Source organism: Lucilia sericata, unplaced genomic scaffold (genome assembly GCF_015586225.1).
Source record: "Lucilia sericata isolate MDLA Ls3-8-SP2 unplaced genomic scaffold, ASM1558622v1 Contig000266F_arrow, whole genome shotgun sequence".
NCBI classification, from domain to species: domain Eukaryota; kingdom Metazoa; phylum Arthropoda; class Insecta; order Diptera; family Calliphoridae; genus Lucilia; species Lucilia sericata.
The window spans coordinates 199,357-221,471 of NW_023994291.1; the positions used below are offsets into that span (position 1 = coordinate 199,357).

Sequence of the window (22,115 nt, forward strand, 5' to 3'; positions counted from 1 at the left end):
AGTATTGAAATGCAAGAATTATTGTCATCCAACGATAATGAAAATGAAGCTGTTTGGTTGGAAATTGCCTCCGTGGTGGATTCTTTGGCTTATACCGTCAAGGATCTTAAACCATTGTGTACTTATAGATTTCGTGTTCGTGCTGAAAATGTTCATGGTCGCAGTGAGCCCGGTTTGCCCAGCGATCGTGTACATGTCACCGAAGAAAATGAAGACTTAAATGATGGTAAAGAACGATTATTTTAACTGAAAATAATTGATTTCTATTACTGAACTAGAACTGAAGTAGAGCTGAACTAGAACTGAAGTAGAATTGAACTAGAACTGAACTAGAACTGAACTAGAACTGAGCTAGAACTGAACTAGAACTGAACTAGAACTGAACTAGAACTGAACTAGAACTGAACTAGAACTGACTACTAGAACTGAACTAGAACTGAACTAGAACTGAACTAGAACTGAACTAGAACTGAACTAGAACTGAACTAGAACTGAACTAGAACTGAACTAGAACTGAACTAGAACTGAACTAGAACTGAACTAGAACTGAACTAGAATGAACTAGACTGAACTAGAACTGAACTAGAACTGAACTAGAACTGAACTAGAACTGAACTAGAACTGAACTAGAACTTGAACTAGAACTGACTAGAACTGAACTAGAACTGAACTAGAACTGAACTAGAACTGAACTAGAACTGAACTAGAACTGAACTAGAACTGAACTAGAACTGAACTAGAACTGAACTAGAACTGAACTAGAACTGAACTAGAACTGAACTAGAACTGAACTAGAACTGAACTAGAACTGAACTAGAACTGAACTAGAACTGAACTAGAACTGAACTAGAACTGAACTAGAACTGAACTAGAACTGAACTAGAACTGAACTAGAACTGAACTAGAACTGAACTAGAACTGAACTAGAACTGAACTAGAACTGAACTAGAACTGAACTAGAACTGAACTAGAACTGAACTAGAACTGAACTAGAACTGAACTAGAACTGAACTAGAACGAACTAGAACTGAACTAGAACTGAACTAGAACTGAACTAGAACTGAACTAGAACTGAACTAGAACTGAACTAGAACTGAACTAGAACTGAACTAGAACTGAACTAGAACTGAACTAAACTGAACTGAACTAGAACTGAACTAGAACTGAACTAGAACTGAACTAGAACTGAACTAGAACTGAACTAGAACTGAACTAGAACTGAACTAGAACTGAACTAGAACTGAACTAGAACTGAACTAGAACTGAACTAGACTGAACTAGAACTGAACTAGAACTGAACTAGAACTGAACTAGAACTGAACTAGAACTGAACTAGAACTGAACTAGAACTGAACTAGAACTGAACTAGAACTGAACTGAACTGAACTAGAACTGAAATAGAACTGAACTAGAACTAGAACTGAACTGATGTGGAACGTGAACTGACCACTTCTTCGAATTTTTATCTTTTTATCGAAAATTTTACTTTTTGTCGGAAATTCGACTTTTTCAAAATTTCGATTTTTCTTTAAAAAATTTCAAATTTTTACCAATATTTTTTCTTATCGAAATTTTATTTTTTTTCAAAAATTCGACTTCATTTAGATTTCCAAAAATCGATTTCTATAAAAGCCGGTGGCGATTTTAAAAATCGCTTTGATGTTTTAGAAGAATTGGGCAAAGGACGTTTCGGCATTGTCTACAAAGTTCAAGAGAAAGAAGAACCCAAACGCATATGTGCAGCGAAAATAATAAAATGCATTAAATCACGTGATCGTGTCAAAGTTCAAGAGGAAATTTCCATAATGAGATCATTAAAACATCCCAAACTTTTGCAATTGGCAGCATCGTTTGAAAGTTCTCGTGAAATAGTAATGGTTATGGAGTAGTAAGTAAAATGTTTAAAATGAATTTTTAATTTTTAATCATAATTTAAATTAAAATTCCTAACTTCCAGCATTACTGGCGGAGAACTATTCGAACGTGTAGTAGCCGATGACTTCACCTTAACCGAACGTGATTGTGTTTTATTCGTGCGTCAAGTGTGCGAGGGTGTCGCCTACATGCACAGCCAGTCAATAGTACATTTGGATCTTAAACCTGAAAATATTATGTGTAAGACTCGCACTTGTCATCAAATCAAAATTATTGATTTTGGTTTAGCTCAACGCTTAAATACCGGTTCTCCTGTGAGAGTTCTTTTCGGTACACCCGAATTTATTCCACCGGAAATTATTAGCTATGAACCCATAGGTTTCCAATCGGATATGTGGAGTGTGGGTGTCATATGTTATGTGCTGTAAGTAGAGATTGTTAAACATTTTAAAGGAAATTTCCTAAATAGTTCCTTTATAGTTTATCCGGTCTTTCGCCCTTTATGGGTGATAGTGATGTCGAAACCTTTCGAATATTACCCGAGCCGATTATGATTTCGATGATGATGCATTTGATTGTGTCTCTCAACAGGCTAAAGACTTTATTTCGAATTTATTAGTTCATCGTAAGGAAGATCGCTGGACGGCTGAACAATGTTTAGAATCTGCCTGGTTGAAACAGGGACAACAGGATGAGAATTTAAGCAATAAGAAAATATGCACAGATAAACTGAAGAAGTTTATCATACGTCGGAAGTGGCAAGTAAGTAAAGAGTTTTTGACAATAACTGCCAGTTTTGTTTTTGATTTTGTTGTCGTTTGTTTGTTTGCTCTTCTTTACTAACTACTTGTTGTTTTTGCTATAAAGCTTCAATGTTATCAATGTTACTGAACTAGAACTGAACAAGAACTGAACTAGAACTGAACTAGAACTGAACTAGAACTGAACTAGAACTGAACTAGAACTGAACTAGAACTGAACTAGAACTGAACTAGAACTGAACTAGAACTGAACTAGAACTGAACTAGAACTGAACTAGAACTGAACTAGAACTGAACTAGAACTGAACTAGAACTGAACTAGAACTGAACTAGAACTGAACTAGAACTGACTAGACTGAACTAGAACTGAACTAGAACTGAACTAGACTGAACTAGAACTGAACTAGAACTGAACTAGAACTGAACTAGAACTGAACTAGAACTGAACTAGAACTGAACTAGAACTGAACTAGAACTGAACTAGAACTGAACTAGAACTGAACTAGAACTGAACTAGAACTGAACTAGAACTGAACTAGAACTGAACTAGAACTGAACTAGAACTAGAACTGAACTAGAACTGAACTAGAACTGAACTAGAACTGAACTAGAACTGAACTAGAACTGAACTAGAACTGAACTAGAACTGAACTAGAACTGAACTAGAACTGAACTAGAACTGAACTAGAACTGAACTAGAACTGAACTAGAACTGAACTAGAACTGAACTAGAACTGAACTAGAACTGAACTAGAACTGAACTAGAACTGAACTAGAACTGAACTAGAACTGAACGAACTAGAACTGAACTAGAACTGAACTAGAACTGAACTAGAACTGAACTAGAACTGAACTAGAACTGAACTAGAACTGAACTAGAACTGAACTAGAACTGAACTAGAACTGAACTAGAACTGAACTAGAACTGAACTAGAACTGAACTAGAACTGATCTAGAACTGAACTAGAACTGAACTAGAACTGAACTAGAACTGAACTAGAACTGAACTAGAACTGAACTAGAACTGAACTAGAACTGAACTAGAACTGAACTAGAACTGAACTAGAACTGAACTAGAACTAGAACTGAACTAGAACTGAACTAGAACTGAACTAGAACTGAACTAGAACTAAACTAGAACTGAACTAGAACTGAACTAGAACTGAAACTAGAACTGAACTAGAACTGAACTAGAAACTGAACTAGAACTGACTAGAACTGAACTAGAAACTGAACTAGAACTGAACTAGAACTGAACTAGAACTGAACTAGAACTGAACTGAACTGAACTTGAACTGAACTAGAATTGAACTCGAACTGAAACTAGAACTAGACTGAACTAGAACTGAACTAGAACTAGAACTGAACTAGAACTGAACTAGAACTGAAACTAGAACTGAACTAGAACTGAACTAGAACCCTATGACAAACGTAGAAAACTGAACTAGAACTGAACTAGAACTGAACTAGAACTGAAGGAACTAGAACTGAACTAGAACTGAACTAGAACTGAACTAGAACTGAACTAGAACTGAACTAGAACTGAACTAGAATAACTAGAACGGAACTAGAACTGAACGAAACTGAACTAGAACTGAACAGAACTGAACTAGAACTGAACTAGAACTGAACTAGAACTGAACTAAGAACTGAACTAACTGAACTGAACTAGAACTGAACTAGAACTGAACTAGAACTGAACTAGAACTAGAACTGAACTAGAACTGAACTAGAACTAGAACTGAACTAGAACTGAACTAGAACTGAACTAGAACTGAACTAGAACTGAACTAGAACTGAACTAGAACTGAACTAGAACTGAACTAGAACTGAACTAGAACTGAACTAGAACTGAACTAGAACTGAACTAGAACTGAACTAGAACTGAACTAGAACTGAACTAGAACTGAACTAGAACTGAACTAGAACTGAACTAGAACTGAACTAGAACTGAACTAGAACTGAACTAGAACTGAACTAGAACTGAACTAGAACTGAACTAGAATGAACTAGAACTGAACTAGAACTGAACTAGAACTGAACTAGAACTGAACTAGAACTGAACTAGAACTGAACTAGAACTGAACTAGAACTGAACTAGAACTGAACTAGAACTGAACTAAAACTGAACTAGAACTGAACTAGAACTGAACTAGAACTGAACTAGAACTGAACTAGAACTGAACTAGAACTGAACTAGAAATGAACTAGAACTGAACTAGAACTTAACTAGAACTTAACTAGAACTGAAACTAGAACGAACTAGAAACTGAACTAGAACTGAACTAGAACTGAACTAGAACTGAACTAGTAACTGAACTAGAACTGAACTAGAACTGAACTAGAACTGAACTAGAACTGAAACTAGAACTGAACTAGAACTGAACTAGAACTGAACTAGAACTGAACTAGAACTGAACTAGAACTAGAACTGAACTAGAACTGAACTAGAACTAAACTAGAACTGTTCAAATGAAAATAAATTGTACATATTTGGCTAAATCGTATCGCTATTTTCCTGCTTTTGTTTTATTTATTTCCATGTTTGTTTTTTATTTTATTTGCTTGTTAAACTAAAAAACAAAACGTTTAGAAAACTGGTAATGCTATAAGAGCTTTAGGTCGCATGGCTACATTATCTGCTTCCCGCCGTAATTCAGTTGCTTCCAATGCCGGTTCCGTATCCAACAGTCCACGTCCATCCGTATCGGGTGTTACAATTCTTAATCCCAACATATCCGTACAAATGGGTTCACTACACGAGGAAGATGATGATTTCAGCATAGAATTACCCAGTTCTGAGCTGAAGAGAAGAAATCCCACAGTTCTAAACAAATCACAGTGTAGCGAACGTAGTGATTCCGGTTACAGTGAATGTTCAAATTGTAGTGCTTCGGGAACAATACAATGTCAATGTACTACCAATAAAGACAGTGTGGATCAGGTGGCCAATGAAGATATGTCGTTATCTGTGCCACATGATTTACTTAAACTGAAACTGGAAGAAATAGCCCACCAGGCTGATAGTAATATCGAAGAAGTCAAATTGGAATTGGTGGTTCCCAACGAAAAGTGTCCACAACTCGATGATAATCAAAATGAGTTGAAAAGTTTAAACATTGTAAATACAGACGAAAAAGTTATACCCATAGTTGAAGAACAACTAGATGTACTTAATAAAGAACTAAATCCCTCCACTCAACCCATAATGCGTTCGGATTTTACAAATACCATACAAATGCGTAAAAAATCATTGGAGAATAGTTTACAAAAGGATAAACAATTAAAACCAGTGAGTAAATCCATGCTCTTTGAACAGCCGGGTAAAGTAAGCATGCTGAAAAATAAGTTCTCGAATATGCAGAGTCAAGTGAGTAGTAGTTTTAACATAACCACAACAGCGTTTCCCAAAAGCAAGGATTGCATGGATGTTTTGAAATTAAAACGTAAAATTGTTACTGAAGCTTGTCCTAACAAAAGTAATTAAGTTATTTTTTGCTATTAATAAAACAAATAAATTCAAATGTTTCTTTTCTTTAGCAACAAGCTCCTCTACATCGTCCACATCCAGCCTTCATACCCAGCACTCAGCTTCGTTGCCCAACTCTCCCATACCACCACGCAAGACCAATGCGTGTGCTGCGTTCCGGTTAAGCGATCGTGTGCGCGAAGTAACCGATCGTTTGGCTCAACAACAAACTGTTTGTACCGAGGCTAGAAGAACGCAAAAATCTCCATCACCCAATCGAAAGAAAATTGTATCACCGTAAATTAATTATTATTTTAATTTTTTTAATTATTATAAATATTATATAAATAGTGTATTTAAGAAATTTTGTTATTATTAAGTCCCACATAAAACAAAGAAAAATTGTTAAACGTTATTATTTGTAGTTGTTTTTAAATATGAAAAATTATTATTTTATTTAACATGTGAAAAAAAAAAAATGTTACAGAGAAAAATAAAAATCTCGAATATAAGTTGTAAAACCTTCTAATACTATATGAATGAATGATTTGTTCTTTTAATTTATTAATGTAGGTCAGTGTAGGTACATATATAGTCTGTAGACTAGACTAGACTATAGAAAACAATTTCTAGAATGAACTACAGAATGTCTAGACTAGAGTCTAAAAATTGAAACTGAACTAGAACTGAACTAGAACTGAACTAGAACTGAACTAGAACTGAACTAGAACTGAACTAGAACTGAACTAGAACTGAACTAGAAACTGAACTAGAACTGAACTAGAACTGAACTAGAACTGAACTAGAACTGAACTAGAACTGAACTAGAACTGAACTAGAACTGAACTAGAACTGAACTAGAACTGAACTAGAACTAACTGATCTAGAACTGAACTAGAACTGAACTAGAACTGAACTAGAACTGAACTAGAACTGAACTAGAACTGAACTAGAACTGAACTAGAACTGAACTAGAACTGAACTAGAACTGAACTAGAACTGAACTAGAACTGAACTAGAACTGAACTAGAACTGAACTAGAACTGAACTAGAACTGAACTAGAACTGAACTAAAACTGATCTAGAACTGAACTAGAACTGAACTAGAACTGAACTAGAACTGAACTAGAACTGAACTAGAACTGAACTAGAACTGAACTAGAACTGAACTAGAACTGAACTAGAACTGAACTAGAACTGAACTAGAACTAGAACTGAACTAGAACTGAACTAGAACTGAACTAAGAACTAGAACTGAACTAGAACTGAACTAGAACTGAACTAGAACTGAACTAGAACTGAACTAGAACTGAACTAGAACTGAACTAGAACTGAACTAGAACTGAACTAGAACTGAACTAGAACTGAACTAGAACTGAACTAGAACTGAACTAGAACTGAACTAGAACTGAACTAGAACTGAACTAGAACTGAACTAGAACTGAACTAGAACTGAACTAGAACTGAACTAGAACTGAACTAGAACTGAACTAGAACTGAACTAGAACTGAACTAGAACTGAACTAGAACTGAACTAGAACTGAACTAGAACTGAACTAGAACTGAACTAGAACTGAACTAGAACTGAACTAGAACTGAACTAGAACTGAACTAGAACTGAACTAGAACTGAACTAGAACCTGAACTAGAACTGAAACTAGAACTGAACTAGAACTGAACTAGAACTGACTAAACTGAACTAGAACTGAACTAGAACTGAACTAACTGAACTAGAACTGAACTAGAACTGAACTAGAACTGAACTAACTGAACTAGAACTGAACTAGACTGAACTATGAACTAAACTAGAATTCAACTAAGAACTGAACTTGACCCGAATTTGAACTGAACTTTAACTAGAGTTGCACTAGAAGTTATCTAGAACTGACTGTAGGATCTTCGCTCCGAAATGAGTCCAGAGAGAACTATCGGCTACATTCGAACTGTTTACAACAACAAGGATTGAACTATAACTGAACTAGAACTGAAAGACTAGACTATAGACTAGACTATTGACTAAACTATTGACTAGACTATTGACTAGACTATTGACTAGACTATTAACTAGACTATAGACTAGACTATAGACTAGACTATAGACTAGACTATAGACTAGACTATAGACTAGACAATAGACTAGACTATAGACTAGACTATAGACTAGACTATAGACTAGACTATAGACTAGAATATAGACTAGACTATAAACTTGAATATAGACTAGACTATAGACTAGACTATAGACTAGACTATAGACTAGACTATAGACTAGACTATAGACTAGACTATAGACTAGACTATAGACTAGACTATAGACTAGACTATAGACTAGACTATAGACTAGACTATAGACTAGACTATAGACTAGACTATAGACTAGACTATAGACTAGACTATAGACTAGACTATAGACTAGACTATAGACTAGACTATAGACTAGACTATAGACTAGACTATAGACTAGACTATAGACTAGACTATAGACTAGACTATAGACTAGACTATAGACTGGACTATAGACTAGACTATAGACTAGACTATAGACTAGACTATAGACTAGACTATAGACTAGACTATAGACTAGACTATAGACTGGACTATAGACTAGACTATAGACTAGACTATGACTAGACTATAGACTAGACTATAGACTAGACTATAGACTAGACTATAGACTGGACTATAGACTAGACTATAGACTAGACTATAGACTAGACTATAGACTAGACTATAGACTAGACTATAGACTAGACTATAGACTAGACTATAGACTAGACTATAGACTAGACTATAGACTAGACTATAGACTAGACTATAGACTAGACTATAGATTAGACTATAGACTATAGACTAGACTATCGACTAGACTATAGACTAGACTATAGACTATACTATAGACTAGACTATAGACTAGACTATAGGCTAGACTATAGACTAGACTATAGACCAGACTATAGAGTAGACTATCGACTAGACTATAGACTAGTCTAGAGACTAGTCTATCGACTAGACTGTAGACTAGACTATAGACTATACTATAGACTAGACCATAGACTAGACTAAAGACTAGACTATAGACTAGACTATAGACTAGACTATCGACTAGACTATAGACTAGACTATCGACTAGATTAGAATCAATATTGAATTGATATCCGGTTTCCTTTACATATAAGGGCTATTTCCTCTAAACTTTCTAAAGCGCCCTCTATACAATCTTTATTATTACTATGAAACAGAACAACTCTGTCTTCCTCATTATTTAAATATTTCATATCCGTTTCCTTAACTTAAAAGTAAAACAGCTCCATCTACACAATAGTGACAGTAACTTTTTAACATTTAACAATACTGGTTTTGTATTTTTTGTTTACTCTCCTAATCACACATCCCTGCTTTCAGGGGATCTTTATTTCAGTTTTGTTCTATTATCCCGTAAATGTAGTAAGAAAAAATTGCAACAAGTGTGTGACTAGGTATTTTTTGATGAAAAATTTTGTAAATCACTAAAATTAATGAAGATAATTGAAGTTAATTAAAGAAATTAGTGAAATTTCCAAAATAAGTTGAAGAAATTTGTCAAAATTAAAGTTTAAGCAAAGTGTTTACAAATTTCTATTAAACAGGTGTTGCAATTACGCGTACTGTTGTGTGTGTGCAGAAAATAAATAGTGAAATGAATAAATATTTAATGAAAATTTAATCAATTTGTTGTTAAAATTATTAGCAATAGCAAAGCAATTAATTATTGAAACGAAATATGGTGTTTGATGCAATGTGTAGTTAATGGGAATCGTCAATTTTGATGTCAAAAGACATGACGGGCCAATTTTTGGTGAAAATAGGTTGCAAAGTAAATGTGTATTGGTATTTACATATTATGTAGTCAGTCATGGCCAATGTCAATTATCTTCCCTGATTACTCCGGACGGCCGGCCAACAAAACCAGTTGTCGACTGCCTTAAGACGTCAAAAAATTTAGAAATAAAAGAATTCTTAACAAAACAAAGAAAGTCTTTTAAATCAATCCATCAATTCTTCATCGCACACACCTACTACATTGTAATTTTATGATGGTAAGTTTAATTTTAAATTATACTCTTATTACTGAATAGCTATGTCCAGTAATACAGATTTACAAATTTTTGTCAGAATTAGCGAACAAAAACGAGGATTCCACAATATGAAGGGAATATTTTCATACAAATATCATATAAATAACTCATTAGTTAGTTTTTTATAAACATTTTTTCTACTGCTATAATTTTTGCTAAACTTGGTCAAAAAAATTAGTCACTTTTTTAATTTAACATTATTTTATTGAACAAAATGCTGAACAGCTTTCCTTAAACAAAATTTAAAGATTTGTTATATTAGACCCCCTTAACTAATTTCCCCATAAAGTAATTACTGCCACAATAAACTCATCAATGTTAATGGTGGCATGCCAGGTTCAGCGCCTTTTTTAAAACCTTCAAGAAAAACGTAAAAAATCAATCAATATTTTCTTTGAACTACCAAATACATAATAACGTATGTATTGCTTTACTCACCCAAATACAAGACCATTGGCAAGAAACCCCAATGAAATGTGGTCTTGGCAATTTCGTAAACAACTTCTAAACGTTCTTTTATTCCCGGCGATAAGGTCATTTTAAAATTTAATTAATAAATTTCTAAATGTTAGAAAGAATTTATTTGCTTTACAAAATAGTTGTATTTTTTCTTTAGAATTGGAAAAAATTGAAGAAGAAGTGTAAACAGCTGTCTGTGTTTTTGAAATGAAGTTGGCTGCAGTTATTACAGTCAAACACAATTACAACGAAGACTTTTTATTTGTTTAAGGTTCTGATGAAAAGATAACAGGTAATAAAACTAAACATTACGAGCTTATCCTTATTGATTTTTGATTATGAACTATAAAGTCAAATTTGGAGGTCCAGTTATATAAAAGCTATGTGAAATAATGAATCGTTTGCAACTAAAGGTTGCACGTTTAACTAATTTGATTCAATTTCATTTTGAATCGTTTGAAAAACTTTAGTATTTGCAGCGACATTGCCAATTGAAATGCTGTTAATAGTTGTTTTATACTAAAAACCATGATACAACCAGTAAATTGTTATATTATGCTAAAAACAAACTTTTATAAGTAAAGATGTCTTAACACCATTAGGTCTCAAATCTTCCATTATAATACCCATAACTATAAAACGAAAAATATCTTAAATAAATATTTATAAAGCATCAATATTTATTTATATTTGTATCATAATAAACAGACTTAAAACAGAAACAGTATGCAGAAATTGTGCATAATTGCAATTATAAACTACAGTTTCTTTTAAATATTTATTGCCACAACAAACTCATCAATGACAAGGCAGGCATACCGGGTTCAGCACCTTTTTTGAAACCTTTAATTAAAACACAAAGAATAATGATTAAACAACTTTGCCCACAACAATCGTGAATATGCTGTAACAATATAACATGCTGTCTGTGTTTATACTATTTTCAAACTTACCCAAATACAAGACCATGGGTACGAAACCCCAATGGAATGTGGTTTTGGCAATATCGTAGACAATTTCTAAACGTTCTTTAACTTCAGGAGACATGGCCATTTTGAGATTTATTTAAAAAATTTAAGAATTTCCTTTCGAAAAAAATTTAACCTGATTGTGTTAAGAAAAAAATGAGGAAGAGCAAGAATGATAAGTGGTCAGCTGTTTGTATATTAGAGTGAAGTTAGTTGCAGTTTATTTGATGTGGGGGGTTGCCACAGGGTTCAATAATTTTTTATCGATTTGATAAAAGATAGTATCGATTCGTTAAATATTTAATTTTAAAATTGTTATTGAAATTAATAGATAGATAGATAGATAGATAGATAGATAGATAGATAGATAGATAGATAGGTAGATAGATAGATAGATAGATAGATAGATAGATAGATAGATAGATAGATAGATAGATAGATAGATAGATAGATAGATAGATAGATAGATAGATAGATAGATAGATAGATAGATAGATAGATAGATAGATAGATAGATAGATAGATAGATAGATAGATAGATAGATAGTAGGGTGATCGTCTCGATTTTCAACCGGTTTTAAACCGGTTTTTTCTGCTTTACCAGTGTCGGTTTTTTCTTAATGTTGATTTTTCGAATATCGAATAACCCGGTTTTTTCACTTTTTAAAAACCGGTTTCGAATACTTTTATTTCCTTTGTATTCAAAGATTATTTAAATGAAATTTTAAGTAAATAATAATACAGCTAAATTTTAAAAATATTTGAGTCGAGGAACTAGCGTATATTTTTCTAAAGCTCCTTTGGTTAAACTTTTTTGATTTTCCTAATTAATTAAAAAAATTTATTTGTAAAATTGATAACTGTTTGATAAAATTTTATCAATCTTAAGATTATATTCCAATTACAATAATTAATTTACGGCTGAAATTTTATGGAAGTGTTGGAATGCCTATGCAAATTTCATAAACAGGGCTTTTAAAATAAGCTAGGATTACATAGTACCTTATGTTAAACAGAAGTGTCCCACTTTTTTCCTAATTTTTATACCCACCATCAAAAAAGATGGGGGGTATATTGATTTTGTCATTCCGTTTGTAACACATCGAAATATTGGTCATAGACCCATAAAAGTATATATATTCCGGGTCCTTATTAAATTCTAAGACGATCTAGCCATGTCCGTCCGTCTGTCCGTCCGTCTGTCTGTTGAAATCACGATAGGGACCACACGAGAGGAGCTAGACAGTTGAAATTTTGCATAAATATTCTGTATTGTTAAGGTTTGTTTGGTATTGAAAATGGGCAATATCGGTCCACTTTTTCGGATAGCCCCCATACAAGTGGACCTCCAAAAAACAGCTTTAAACGGGCATAACTGTTTTATAAGTAGGAGTATAGTGATGAAATTCGACATAAAGAAGTTTAATGTGAGCCAAAACCTCTGTACCAATTTTTTTGGATCGGCCCATAAATGACCCTTCCCCCATATAAGGTCCCCCTCTGCAAATAACTACAATGCTCATTACTGGCTTAAAAATATGAATGTGACGAAAATTGACGCACATAAGTTTAATGCGTGCCAAAATCTCTCCACCAAATTTAGGGAGGATCGGTCCATAATTTAATTTTCAGAAAATTACTTAAACGATCATTACTGGCTTAAAAATATGAGTTATGAAATACGGTTATGAAATTCTCTCCGAATTTCATGCGGAATGTGTTGGTAATACACAAAAGGTTCCCTTCAGGAAAGAGTTTTGGTGTTCCTTATTTAAAATACGAGTATAGCGCTGAAATTTTGCATAAACAAGTCCTATACATAATCTATGTACAAAATTTTATGAGTATCGGTTCATAATTGACGCTCACGGTTTAAGAATTGAAATAAAATATTTGTTTTTTTTTTAATTAATATTTTGGTAGTTCAAAAGAGCTCTGGCCATAATTGACTTAAGCCATATTCCAAATATCACCCTGATGTTTATAGGGGAGCATTCCTTTTACGGCATACGGTTTGATGGTCGGTATATGAGATTCGGCACAGCCGAATATAACACTCTTACTTGTTTTATATTAATGAAATAATGTAAATCAGATGACTAGATCTATAGTTATAATCTCTTAAACTGTTAAAATCATTTCGGGCCATGTTTTATTAATCAAATTTAAACATAAACATTAAGTTTTTCAAATTAAAATATATTTTTTTTTATATAATGAAAAACCGGTTAACCGGTTTTTTCTGAATTTGAAAAAAATCAACCGGTTTTTTTAAATGTCAACTATTCGAATTATTCGAAAACCGATTTTTGGAAAATGTCGAATTATCGATCACCCTAATAGATAGATAGATAGATAGATAGATAGTAGATAGATAGATAGATAGATAGATAGATAGATAGATAGATAGAAGATGATAGATAGATAGATAGATAGATAGATAGATAGATAGATAGATAGATCTCTCCGCTCGCTCGCTCGCTCGCTCGCTCGCTCGCTCGCTCGCTCGCTCGCTCGCTCGCTCGCTCGCTCGCTCGCTCGCTCGCTCGCTCGCTCGCTCGCTCGCTCGCTCGCTCGCTCGCTCGCTCGCTCGCTCGCTCGCTCGCTCCTCGCTCGCTCGCTCGCTCGCTCGCTCGCTCGCTCGCTCGCTCTCTCGCTCGCTCGCTCGCTCGCTCGCTCGCTCGCTCGCTCGCTCGCTCGCTCGCTCGCTCGCTCGCTCGCTCGCTAGCTCGCTCGCTGCTCGCTCGCTCGCTCGCTCGCTCGCTCGCTCGCTCGCTCGCTCGCTCGCTCGCTCGCTCGCTCGCTCGCTCGCTCGCTCGCTCGCTCGCTCGCTCGCTCGCTCGCTCCTCGCTCGCTCGCGCTCGCTCGCTCGCTCGCTCGCTCGCTCGCTCGCTCGCTCGCTCGCTAGCTCGCTCGCTCGCTCGCTCGCTCGCTCGCTCGCTCGCTCGCTCGCTCGCTCTCTCGCTAGCTCCTCGCTCGCTCGCTCGCTCGCTCGCTCGCTCGCTCGTCGCTCGCTAGCTCGCTCGCTCGCTCGCTCGCTCGCTCGCTCGCTGCTCGCTCGCTCGCTCGCTCGCTCGCTCGCTCGCTCGCTCGCTCGCCTCTCGCTCGCCCTCGCTCGCTCGCTCGCTCGCTCCTCGCTCGCTCGCTCGCTCGCTCGCTCGCTCGCTCGCTCGCTCGCTCGCTCGCTCGCTCGCTCGCTCCTCGCTCGGCTCGCTCGCTCGCTCGCTCGCTCGCTCGCTCGCTCGCTCGCTCGCTCGCTCGCTCGCTCGCTCGCTCGCTCGCTCGCTCGCTCGCTCGCTCGCTCGCTCGCTCGCTCGCTCGCTCGCTCGCTCCGCTCGCTCGCTCGCTCGCTCGCTCGCTCGCTCGCTCGCCTCGCTCGCTCCTCGCTCGCTCGCTCGCTCAGCTCGCTCGCTCGCTCGCTCGCTCGCTCGCTCGCTCGCTCGTCGGTACGCTCGCTCGCTCGCTCGCTCTCCTCGCTCGCTCGCCTCGCTCGCTCGCCGCTCGCTCGCTCGCTCGCTCGCTCGCTCGCTCGCTCGCTCGCTCGCTCTCGCCCTTCTCCTTCCCGTTGCCCCTCCTCCTCCGTTCTCCCCTCTGTTTCGTCCTTCTTTCCCCTCTTTTCTTATTCGCTTCCGTTTTCTCCCCCGCCCCTTTTCCCACCACTTTCCCTTACGTTTCGCGCCCCATTTTATCTGTTTGGCGTTTTTTTCCACAAAAACATACCCAAATAGTATAAACCAATCAATACACCCAGAACTACTAACGATCTGAGATAACTGTAAAATTTTAAGTCTGCTAAATGTAATTCATTTAAAGGCATTCCAAGACCTTGAGTTTTTAAAGGACCATTGCCATAGCGATCAATATAATCTAACCAAAACATGGCATTGGCTAAACCACCTAATGGTCTATCACGAAAAACTTTCGAAATATCTCTTATGTTAAGAACAAAAAATTCCTTGTGTAAAATAGTTTCCAAAGCCCAGTCTAGGGAAGATTCGGTAAGATTTGTATAATCAACACGCACACCAATTTGTAACTTCTCAGCCAGCACTACATTTTCCATTTCATTCTTGAAAAGTGGCAATCCTAGCAATGGCACATGACGTATGATGCTCTCCTGCAAACCCATGATATCGCCATTCATTATAAATAAACGTATATGGGGATGAGCTAGAATATCAGTTTGTGGTACTAAATGTTGAATCATCATATTTTTGGGAAGGCCTTCCATTTTCTGTACATCATGGCAAGTCCATAATATGCGTTCTTGTCGTTTACCCAAGACATGGAAAAGTACGTCGAGTTTTTCTTTGGGTATATCAGCACAAAGTTTTTCATCACCCAAATGCATGTATATGGCACCAAAACGAGCTTCATCGAGGAAACGTCTAATATGCCAGGGTAGTTCTTTGGGAGCTCTAATATGTAAACCACCCACTGGTATAATATTAGGAATTGAAGGTTTTGGCGTAGCTAAGGGGTAATAGTTGTTGACTAATAGTAAAGCTAGATTTGCCTGTAGATCCATTATTGAGGGCATGGAACCTGGAAAAAAATCAATAAACCGTTAATATAGTTTGGTTTTTTATGTATCGCTTTTGTTAAACTTACTTTTGAAATGTTTTTAATAACTTTTTCCTGTCTGCCATAATGATCATAGACAAAACTTTCTCTACGAGCTAGACAGGACTTTATATTAGCCAATCTTTGCCAGTAACCCAAATTTCTATCATAAGCTTTCAAATCATAAGGTAAACAAGCCGAGGGTACCATTACATCTTGTATCTGTTCCATATAATTGGCAAAGTCAGTATTCACTACACCTATTACGGGAACACTGAAATAATGCCCTAAAGCTAATAGAGCTTCAGAATAGAAGAGATCCACTATAATCATATCGTAGTCAAAGTCATCGACAGGGGTTTTTAATAGTTCCTGCATTTTAACATTCGATAAAAAGTAATCCATAAGTGACTGACCAGCAGCTGCTAAATGGGTATTCAGTTTATCATTGTTTAGGGCACTAAGCGCTGGCAAATCCTTAACACCCGCCTGTTTTTGCACTAGATGTAAAGAAAATTTTAAAATTTTTATTTTTTTATGTGAAATTATATATCTCACCTTCTTTCCAGAAAGGAAATTCTGGTTCTATTATGTTTTCTTTTAGATTGTCTAAACGATCATCTAAACGATGACTACTGTAGAGGGTAACATTATGTTCCTTCTTGGCCAATTCCATCATAAATGTTCTCATTACCACGAAATGACTTTCACTGGCATGTGGAAATATGCCCAATATTTTAGCTCCATTTGTTGAGCCCATTAGAAGTAATGCTATTATTAGCCATTTTAGTAGTTGTTGATGTATTATCTGAAATTTTTTGAATTCATTAACAAAGATATCAAAGTATAATATCCAAGTTTTCGAGATATCGTGTCCTTAAACTCGAAAAATCCTGATTTTGGCGCGAACACATATTTATTTAAAAAATTTGTGGTTTTCAACTTTAGGGTTAAGATATCTCGAAATAAGAAGAAGATATAACAGAGGCTAAACCTTTACTTTAGAGTCGACAGAATGGACTTTAAGAATGGAATGGACTTTTATAAATTAAAATGCCTTAGCGCTGTTATAACGTCTCAAATATGTCTTAAAAATGGGTTTTTGCAACATTTATGTGATTGATTAATTCTGATTCGGATAATAATCGGGTTTAACGTAGCTCAAGATACTATTATTTTATGAAACATTTAGTGCGCTTTCGTTGGCAAAATTATTTTCCTTTAAATCAAATCAATTCGAGATTGTATAGTCTATGTTAGGACATTGCAAATTCCTAATGAATTTCGACATTATCACGTTCGAAGTGAAAGTCTTGAGTTCCCGTCAATGTATATTTAGATCGACTGAATTTCGGATGCTTTATAGGTAATAGTGACATATTTGGTTGACTTATTTGGCTCCTGTCATTTTCGAGAGGAAAGAAAACCTGAACCGGAAAGGGAATGGTCTTAACAATTCTTTCACACTTTGAAATGTCACTCTTTGCTACTTATACACGGTTCAGAACCATCTTCTATAGCGGCTACATAGTACGCGTAATTTTTGTTTGATTTTAACGTCCAACAAAACGGATATACTATATGTCCTATTTAAGCCGATTAGGTCTTTTCTTTGGGGTAACATAAAATCGCTGACCTAATCCAACAACGCCAGATCTAATCCGGTCGTAAATCGAACTAGTATTTCTACCGATTTGTTTGCTCGAGTCTAAAAAGTTGGGTTCTGATATCGTTATTATATTTTCATGTATTGTTTCGGAATTTAGCTCATATCATATGGACCGATTTTACTGATTTTAAATATGAAACTTCTTGAATGCAAATTGTTTACTGCTGCCTTAACCTTCTCCCTTATAAAAGATTCATAATAGATGCTAAGAATGTGTGACTCTATGTTCAGAATAACTGTATTGCAGTCTACACTGATGGATCTAATTCTAAGGGAGGTGGGTTCTATATAATTTTAGAAAGAAAGTATGTTTCAATCGGCATAATGAATGCAGCATCCTCCAGGCTAAGGAATCGGTCATCAAACGTCCGATAAACTGGATGAGATACTATAGGATATACGTTGGAAATATCCGAATTTGTAAGTACTGTCAGTAAACCAGCGATTAGATCTCTATTTCTAATGTCTACACCACATCTAGTTTGGTTCGTAAATATCGTATATCTCTTAATACGACGAGCTGTTCTGAGTATCGAGTTACTCTAATATACCTGGTAATGATAATGGGGACGAACTGGCAAAAAGTGGTTCCCGCCCCGAAAGGAACATTGAACTCTATTAAGTGTCCCGCTCTCGTGCTGTTAAAAACTTATTCAGCAGAAACTATACAAGTCTACCCAGATGGGATGGTCAACAACATCCACCTGTTCGATAGAGACGCTTACTTGGTCACTCTATAATAAGCCAAGGTCGTTGTCAGTGATAGGGCTTTCACGTGTGCGTTTAAGGCTACTGACAGCCACGATGACAGGTCATTGGTTTGTAGGAGAGTATGCTAGGAGATTAAATCTTCCATATAAAGACTCCTACAGAAGTTGCAATAATGAGCACGTTAATGTTCGAAAGATAGATTCCTTCATACGTTTCGCATGTTGATTTACAACGTTACCTACCAAAGACAAGGTTTAGATCCGTTCGGATAGCACAAGGGGAGCTATTCTGGAGCCAAGTAAGTTAGCTGACTGCCTTTAAAACCTAGCCATGTCTCATATAATTATATTAGATTTGGATACCGAATATATCTGGGTTCTTCATTCACATTTTAATAAACAAATTGTTAGACAGACATAGCTCAATCGGCTTCGCTACCTATACGGATCTAGAATATACATATATACTTTGTAGGGTAAAATTATGTTTGTAGAAACAACAAACGAAATTATACCTTTTCAGGAAGGGTTTATAAGTATAAGCACTTCTTACGAAGGTAAAAACACGAATTGTATGTAAAATGGACAAAATCGGTCCACATTTGACCCTAGCCCTCGTATAACTTGTTGAAAATACAATTAAGGTTATAAATCTTGTCATAAATACGTTTTTTTATCAACCAAAACCTCTCTTTCAGTCCATTATTGATCCTGTTATCTGCGTTATAACTCTCTTACACCTTGTTCCCAATAACTCGTTTAAAAATCAAGGTATTGAGAGAAATTCAACAACGAATTATTATAAGAAATCCATCACTCTCTAGTATTATGATGAATTAGGACCATAAATCAGCCAAGTCCCCATAAAAGGCGGTTAATAATAATGTCACTAAACATATGACATGTTTTAATAGTGGGTATATAAGTCACTCTTATCGTAATTTGGCAGACATATGACTAGACATTGCTACATTATTTTGGAACTTTAATAACCTTGAATATTGCATTCTTATACCTTTGTAGCGTTATTACCCTGTTCATATTTTCAGTACACATAAAAGTTTAAAAGGCCCTAATGTGTTCGATCAAGTGTAAACTTATTAAACGTGGGAAATAACATTGATACTTTAACACAATTTTAATGGCGCCTTGACATCTTAATAAAATGTCACCGGAACATAACAAAATGATTGGGACACATCATTTCTATCTACAAGTACAATTGTCGTATTGTTCTTATATATTTCAATATAAAAAGTCTTATCACCAAATATTTTATTTTAAAAATATGAACACGACCATGATTTGTTTAAACTTTAAAGACTTTTCTAATTTGAATTTAATTATATTTTTTTTAATATGTAAGTTTCCAGAATTTTTATTATTTGCTCGTCGTACCAAATGAAATTTATGTTGCTGCATTTTGTTGTAGTGGGGTGGGCAGTGCACTTTTTTCTACTTTTTTCTAATAAGAAATTGTTTGTGTTTTTTGTAGGAATTACTATTTGTTCATGTATAAGATCACATCTGCTTTCCGGCTTTTTTTTTTTTTTATTTATTTCTTTAATGAATGAATGTATATAAAGATTTGTTGTTATTGTTTATGAATCTGTTTTTAATTCATTCATATATATATACACAATTTATTTTCTAGAACTAATTTGTTTGTCGTTTTTTTCACTTGTTTAACTTATGGTTTCGCATTCTAGACTGATTCCATTCAGAACTTTACAGTAGCTGTAGAGTCCATCTGAAAAAGAATTGTTTTCATTAAATATCAATTGTTTAGTTGTTTCAGTGTATGCTCCATGAATAATATGCTCGTAACATGAATAAAAAATTGTGCAAGTATCTTTGAGGTTTTATGGAAATTGAGAGTATTATATTTGGGGAGCATTATTATGTTTGTGCGGATTAAATGGCAATTTTTTCTATATGAAGAACTACATATTCTCATTTCTTCTCTTGGTCATTAGGAAAAAAATTGCTGAGCTTTTGTAATATGAAGAATTGTGTTTACTTTTTGAAAAAGAAAACCAAAAGATTGTTTTAAAATATGAATCTACAGACAGCTTGCAAATACAGAGGCGTAGCTCCCACTAAATATCGATTTTTATATAGGAAAACTAAAATCGGCTGTAGTTTCTTAAATAACGCTCCAATCAAGAAAATAGTGAAAATCTGTGATCACTCATATTTCCCACTAAAAATCGATTTTTATATGGGAAAACTAAAATCGGCTGTAGTTTCTTAAATATGGCTCCAATCAAGAAAATAGTGAAAATCTGTGATCACTCATATTTCCCACTAAAAATCGATTTTTATATGGGAAAACTTAAATCGGCTGTAGTTTCTTAAATATGGCTCCAATCAAGAAAATAGTGAAAATCTGTGATCACTCATATTTCCCACTAAAAATCGATTTTATATGGGAAAACTTAAATCGGCTGTAGTTTCTTAAATATGGCTCCAATCAAGAAAATAGTGAAAATCTGTGATCACTCATATTTCCCACTAAAAATCGATTTTTATATGGGAAAACTAAAATCGGCTGTAGTTTCTTAAATATGGCTCCAATCAAGAAAATAGTGAAAATCTGTGATCACTCATATTTCCCACTAAAAATCGATTTTATATGGGAAAACTAAAATCGGCTGTAGTTTCTTAAATATGGCTCCAATCAAGAAAATAGTGAAAATCTGTGATCACTCATATTTCCCACTAAAAATCGATTTTTATATGGGAAAACTTAAATCGGCTGTAGTTTCTTAAATATGGCTCCAATCAAGAAAATAGTGAAAATCTGTGATCACTCATATTTCCCACTAAAAATCGATTTTTATATAGGAAAACTAAAATCGGCTGTGTTTCTTAAAAAACGCTCTAATCAAGAAAATAGTGAAAATCTGTGATCACTCATATTTCCCACCAAAAATCGATTTTTATATGGGAAAACTAAAATCGGCTGTAGTTTCTTAAATAACGCTCTAATCAAGAAAATAGTGACAATCTGTGATCACTCATATTTCCCACTAAAAATCGATTTTTTTTATAAGAAAACTAAAATCGGCTGTAGTTTCTTAAATATGGCTCCAATCAAGAAAATAGTGAAAATCTGTGATCACTTATATTTCCCACTAAAAATCGATTTTATATGAGAAAACTAAAATCGGCTGTAGTTTCTTTAATATCGCTCCAATCAAGAAAATAGTGAAAATCTGTGATCACTCATATTTTCCACTAAAAATCGATTTTTATATGGGAAAACTTAAATCGGCTGTAGTTTCTTAATATGGCCCCAATCAAGAAAATAGTGAAAATCTGTGATCACTCATATTTCCCACCAAAAATCGATTTTTATATAGGAAAACTAAAATCGGCTGTAGTTTCTTAAATAACGCTCTAATCAAGAAAATAGTGAAAATCTGTGATCACTCATATTTCCCACTAAAAATCGATTTTTATATGGGAAAACTAAAATCGGCTGTAGTTTCTTAAATAACGCTCTAATCAAGAAAATAGTGAA

General features: G+C 35.3%; 4 protein-coding genes across 4 annotated transcripts in view; 1 reads left to right on the forward strand and 3 right to left on the reverse strand.

Annotated features, from left to right (window-relative positions):
- LOC119602981 (titin) overlaps positions 1–6,649 on the forward strand; it is a 102,399-nt gene extending 95,750 nt beyond the window's left edge. The window contains 7 exon segments of the mRNA XM_037954824.1: positions 3–226; positions 1,606–1,888; positions 1,958–2,299; positions 2,356–2,402; positions 2,405–2,637; positions 5,230–6,115; positions 6,177–6,649. Coding sequence (XP_037810752.1) covers positions 3–226; positions 1,606–1,888; positions 1,958–2,299; positions 2,356–2,402; positions 2,405–2,637; positions 5,230–6,115; positions 6,177–6,406 — 2,245 coding nt within the window. The 3' untranslated portion in view covers positions 6,407–6,649.
- A 3,753-nt stretch (positions 6,650–10,402) lies between these two features.
- Positions 10,403–10,902, reverse strand: LOC119602978 (mitochondrial import receptor subunit TOM7 homolog). Its single transcript, XM_037954821.1, has 2 exons — positions 10,659–10,902; positions 10,403–10,577 (listed from the first exon to the last, which is right to left on the reverse strand). Exons 1-2 carry the CDS (start codon positions 10,756–10,758, stop codon positions 10,513–10,515), a joined length of 165 nt encoding a protein of 54 aa, XP_037810749.1. The 5' UTR covers positions 10,759–10,902; the 3' UTR covers positions 10,403–10,512.
- Positions 10,903–11,330: 428 nt separating this feature from the next.
- LOC119602977 (mitochondrial import receptor subunit TOM7 homolog) lies at positions 11,331–11,873 on the reverse strand. The gene is made up of 2 exons (XM_037954819.1): positions 11,633–11,873; positions 11,331–11,522 (listed from the first exon to the last, which is right to left on the reverse strand). Exons 1-2 carry the CDS (start codon positions 11,730–11,732, stop codon positions 11,458–11,460), a joined length of 165 nt encoding a protein of 54 aa, XP_037810747.1. The 5' UTR covers positions 11,733–11,873; the 3' UTR covers positions 11,331–11,457.
- Positions 11,874–15,332: 3,459 nt separating this feature from the next.
- Positions 15,333–20,284, reverse strand: LOC119602982 (UDP-glycosyltransferase UGT4). The gene is made up of 4 exons (XM_037954825.1): positions 19,988–20,284; positions 16,769–17,018; positions 16,231–16,710; positions 15,333–16,198 (listed from the first exon to the last, which is right to left on the reverse strand). The coding sequence occupies exons 1-4, from the start codon at positions 20,009–20,011 to the stop codon at positions 15,333–15,335; spliced, it is 1,620 nt and encodes a 539-aa protein (XP_037810753.1). The 5' UTR covers positions 20,012–20,284.
- Positions 20,285–22,115: the final 1,831 nt, after the last annotated feature.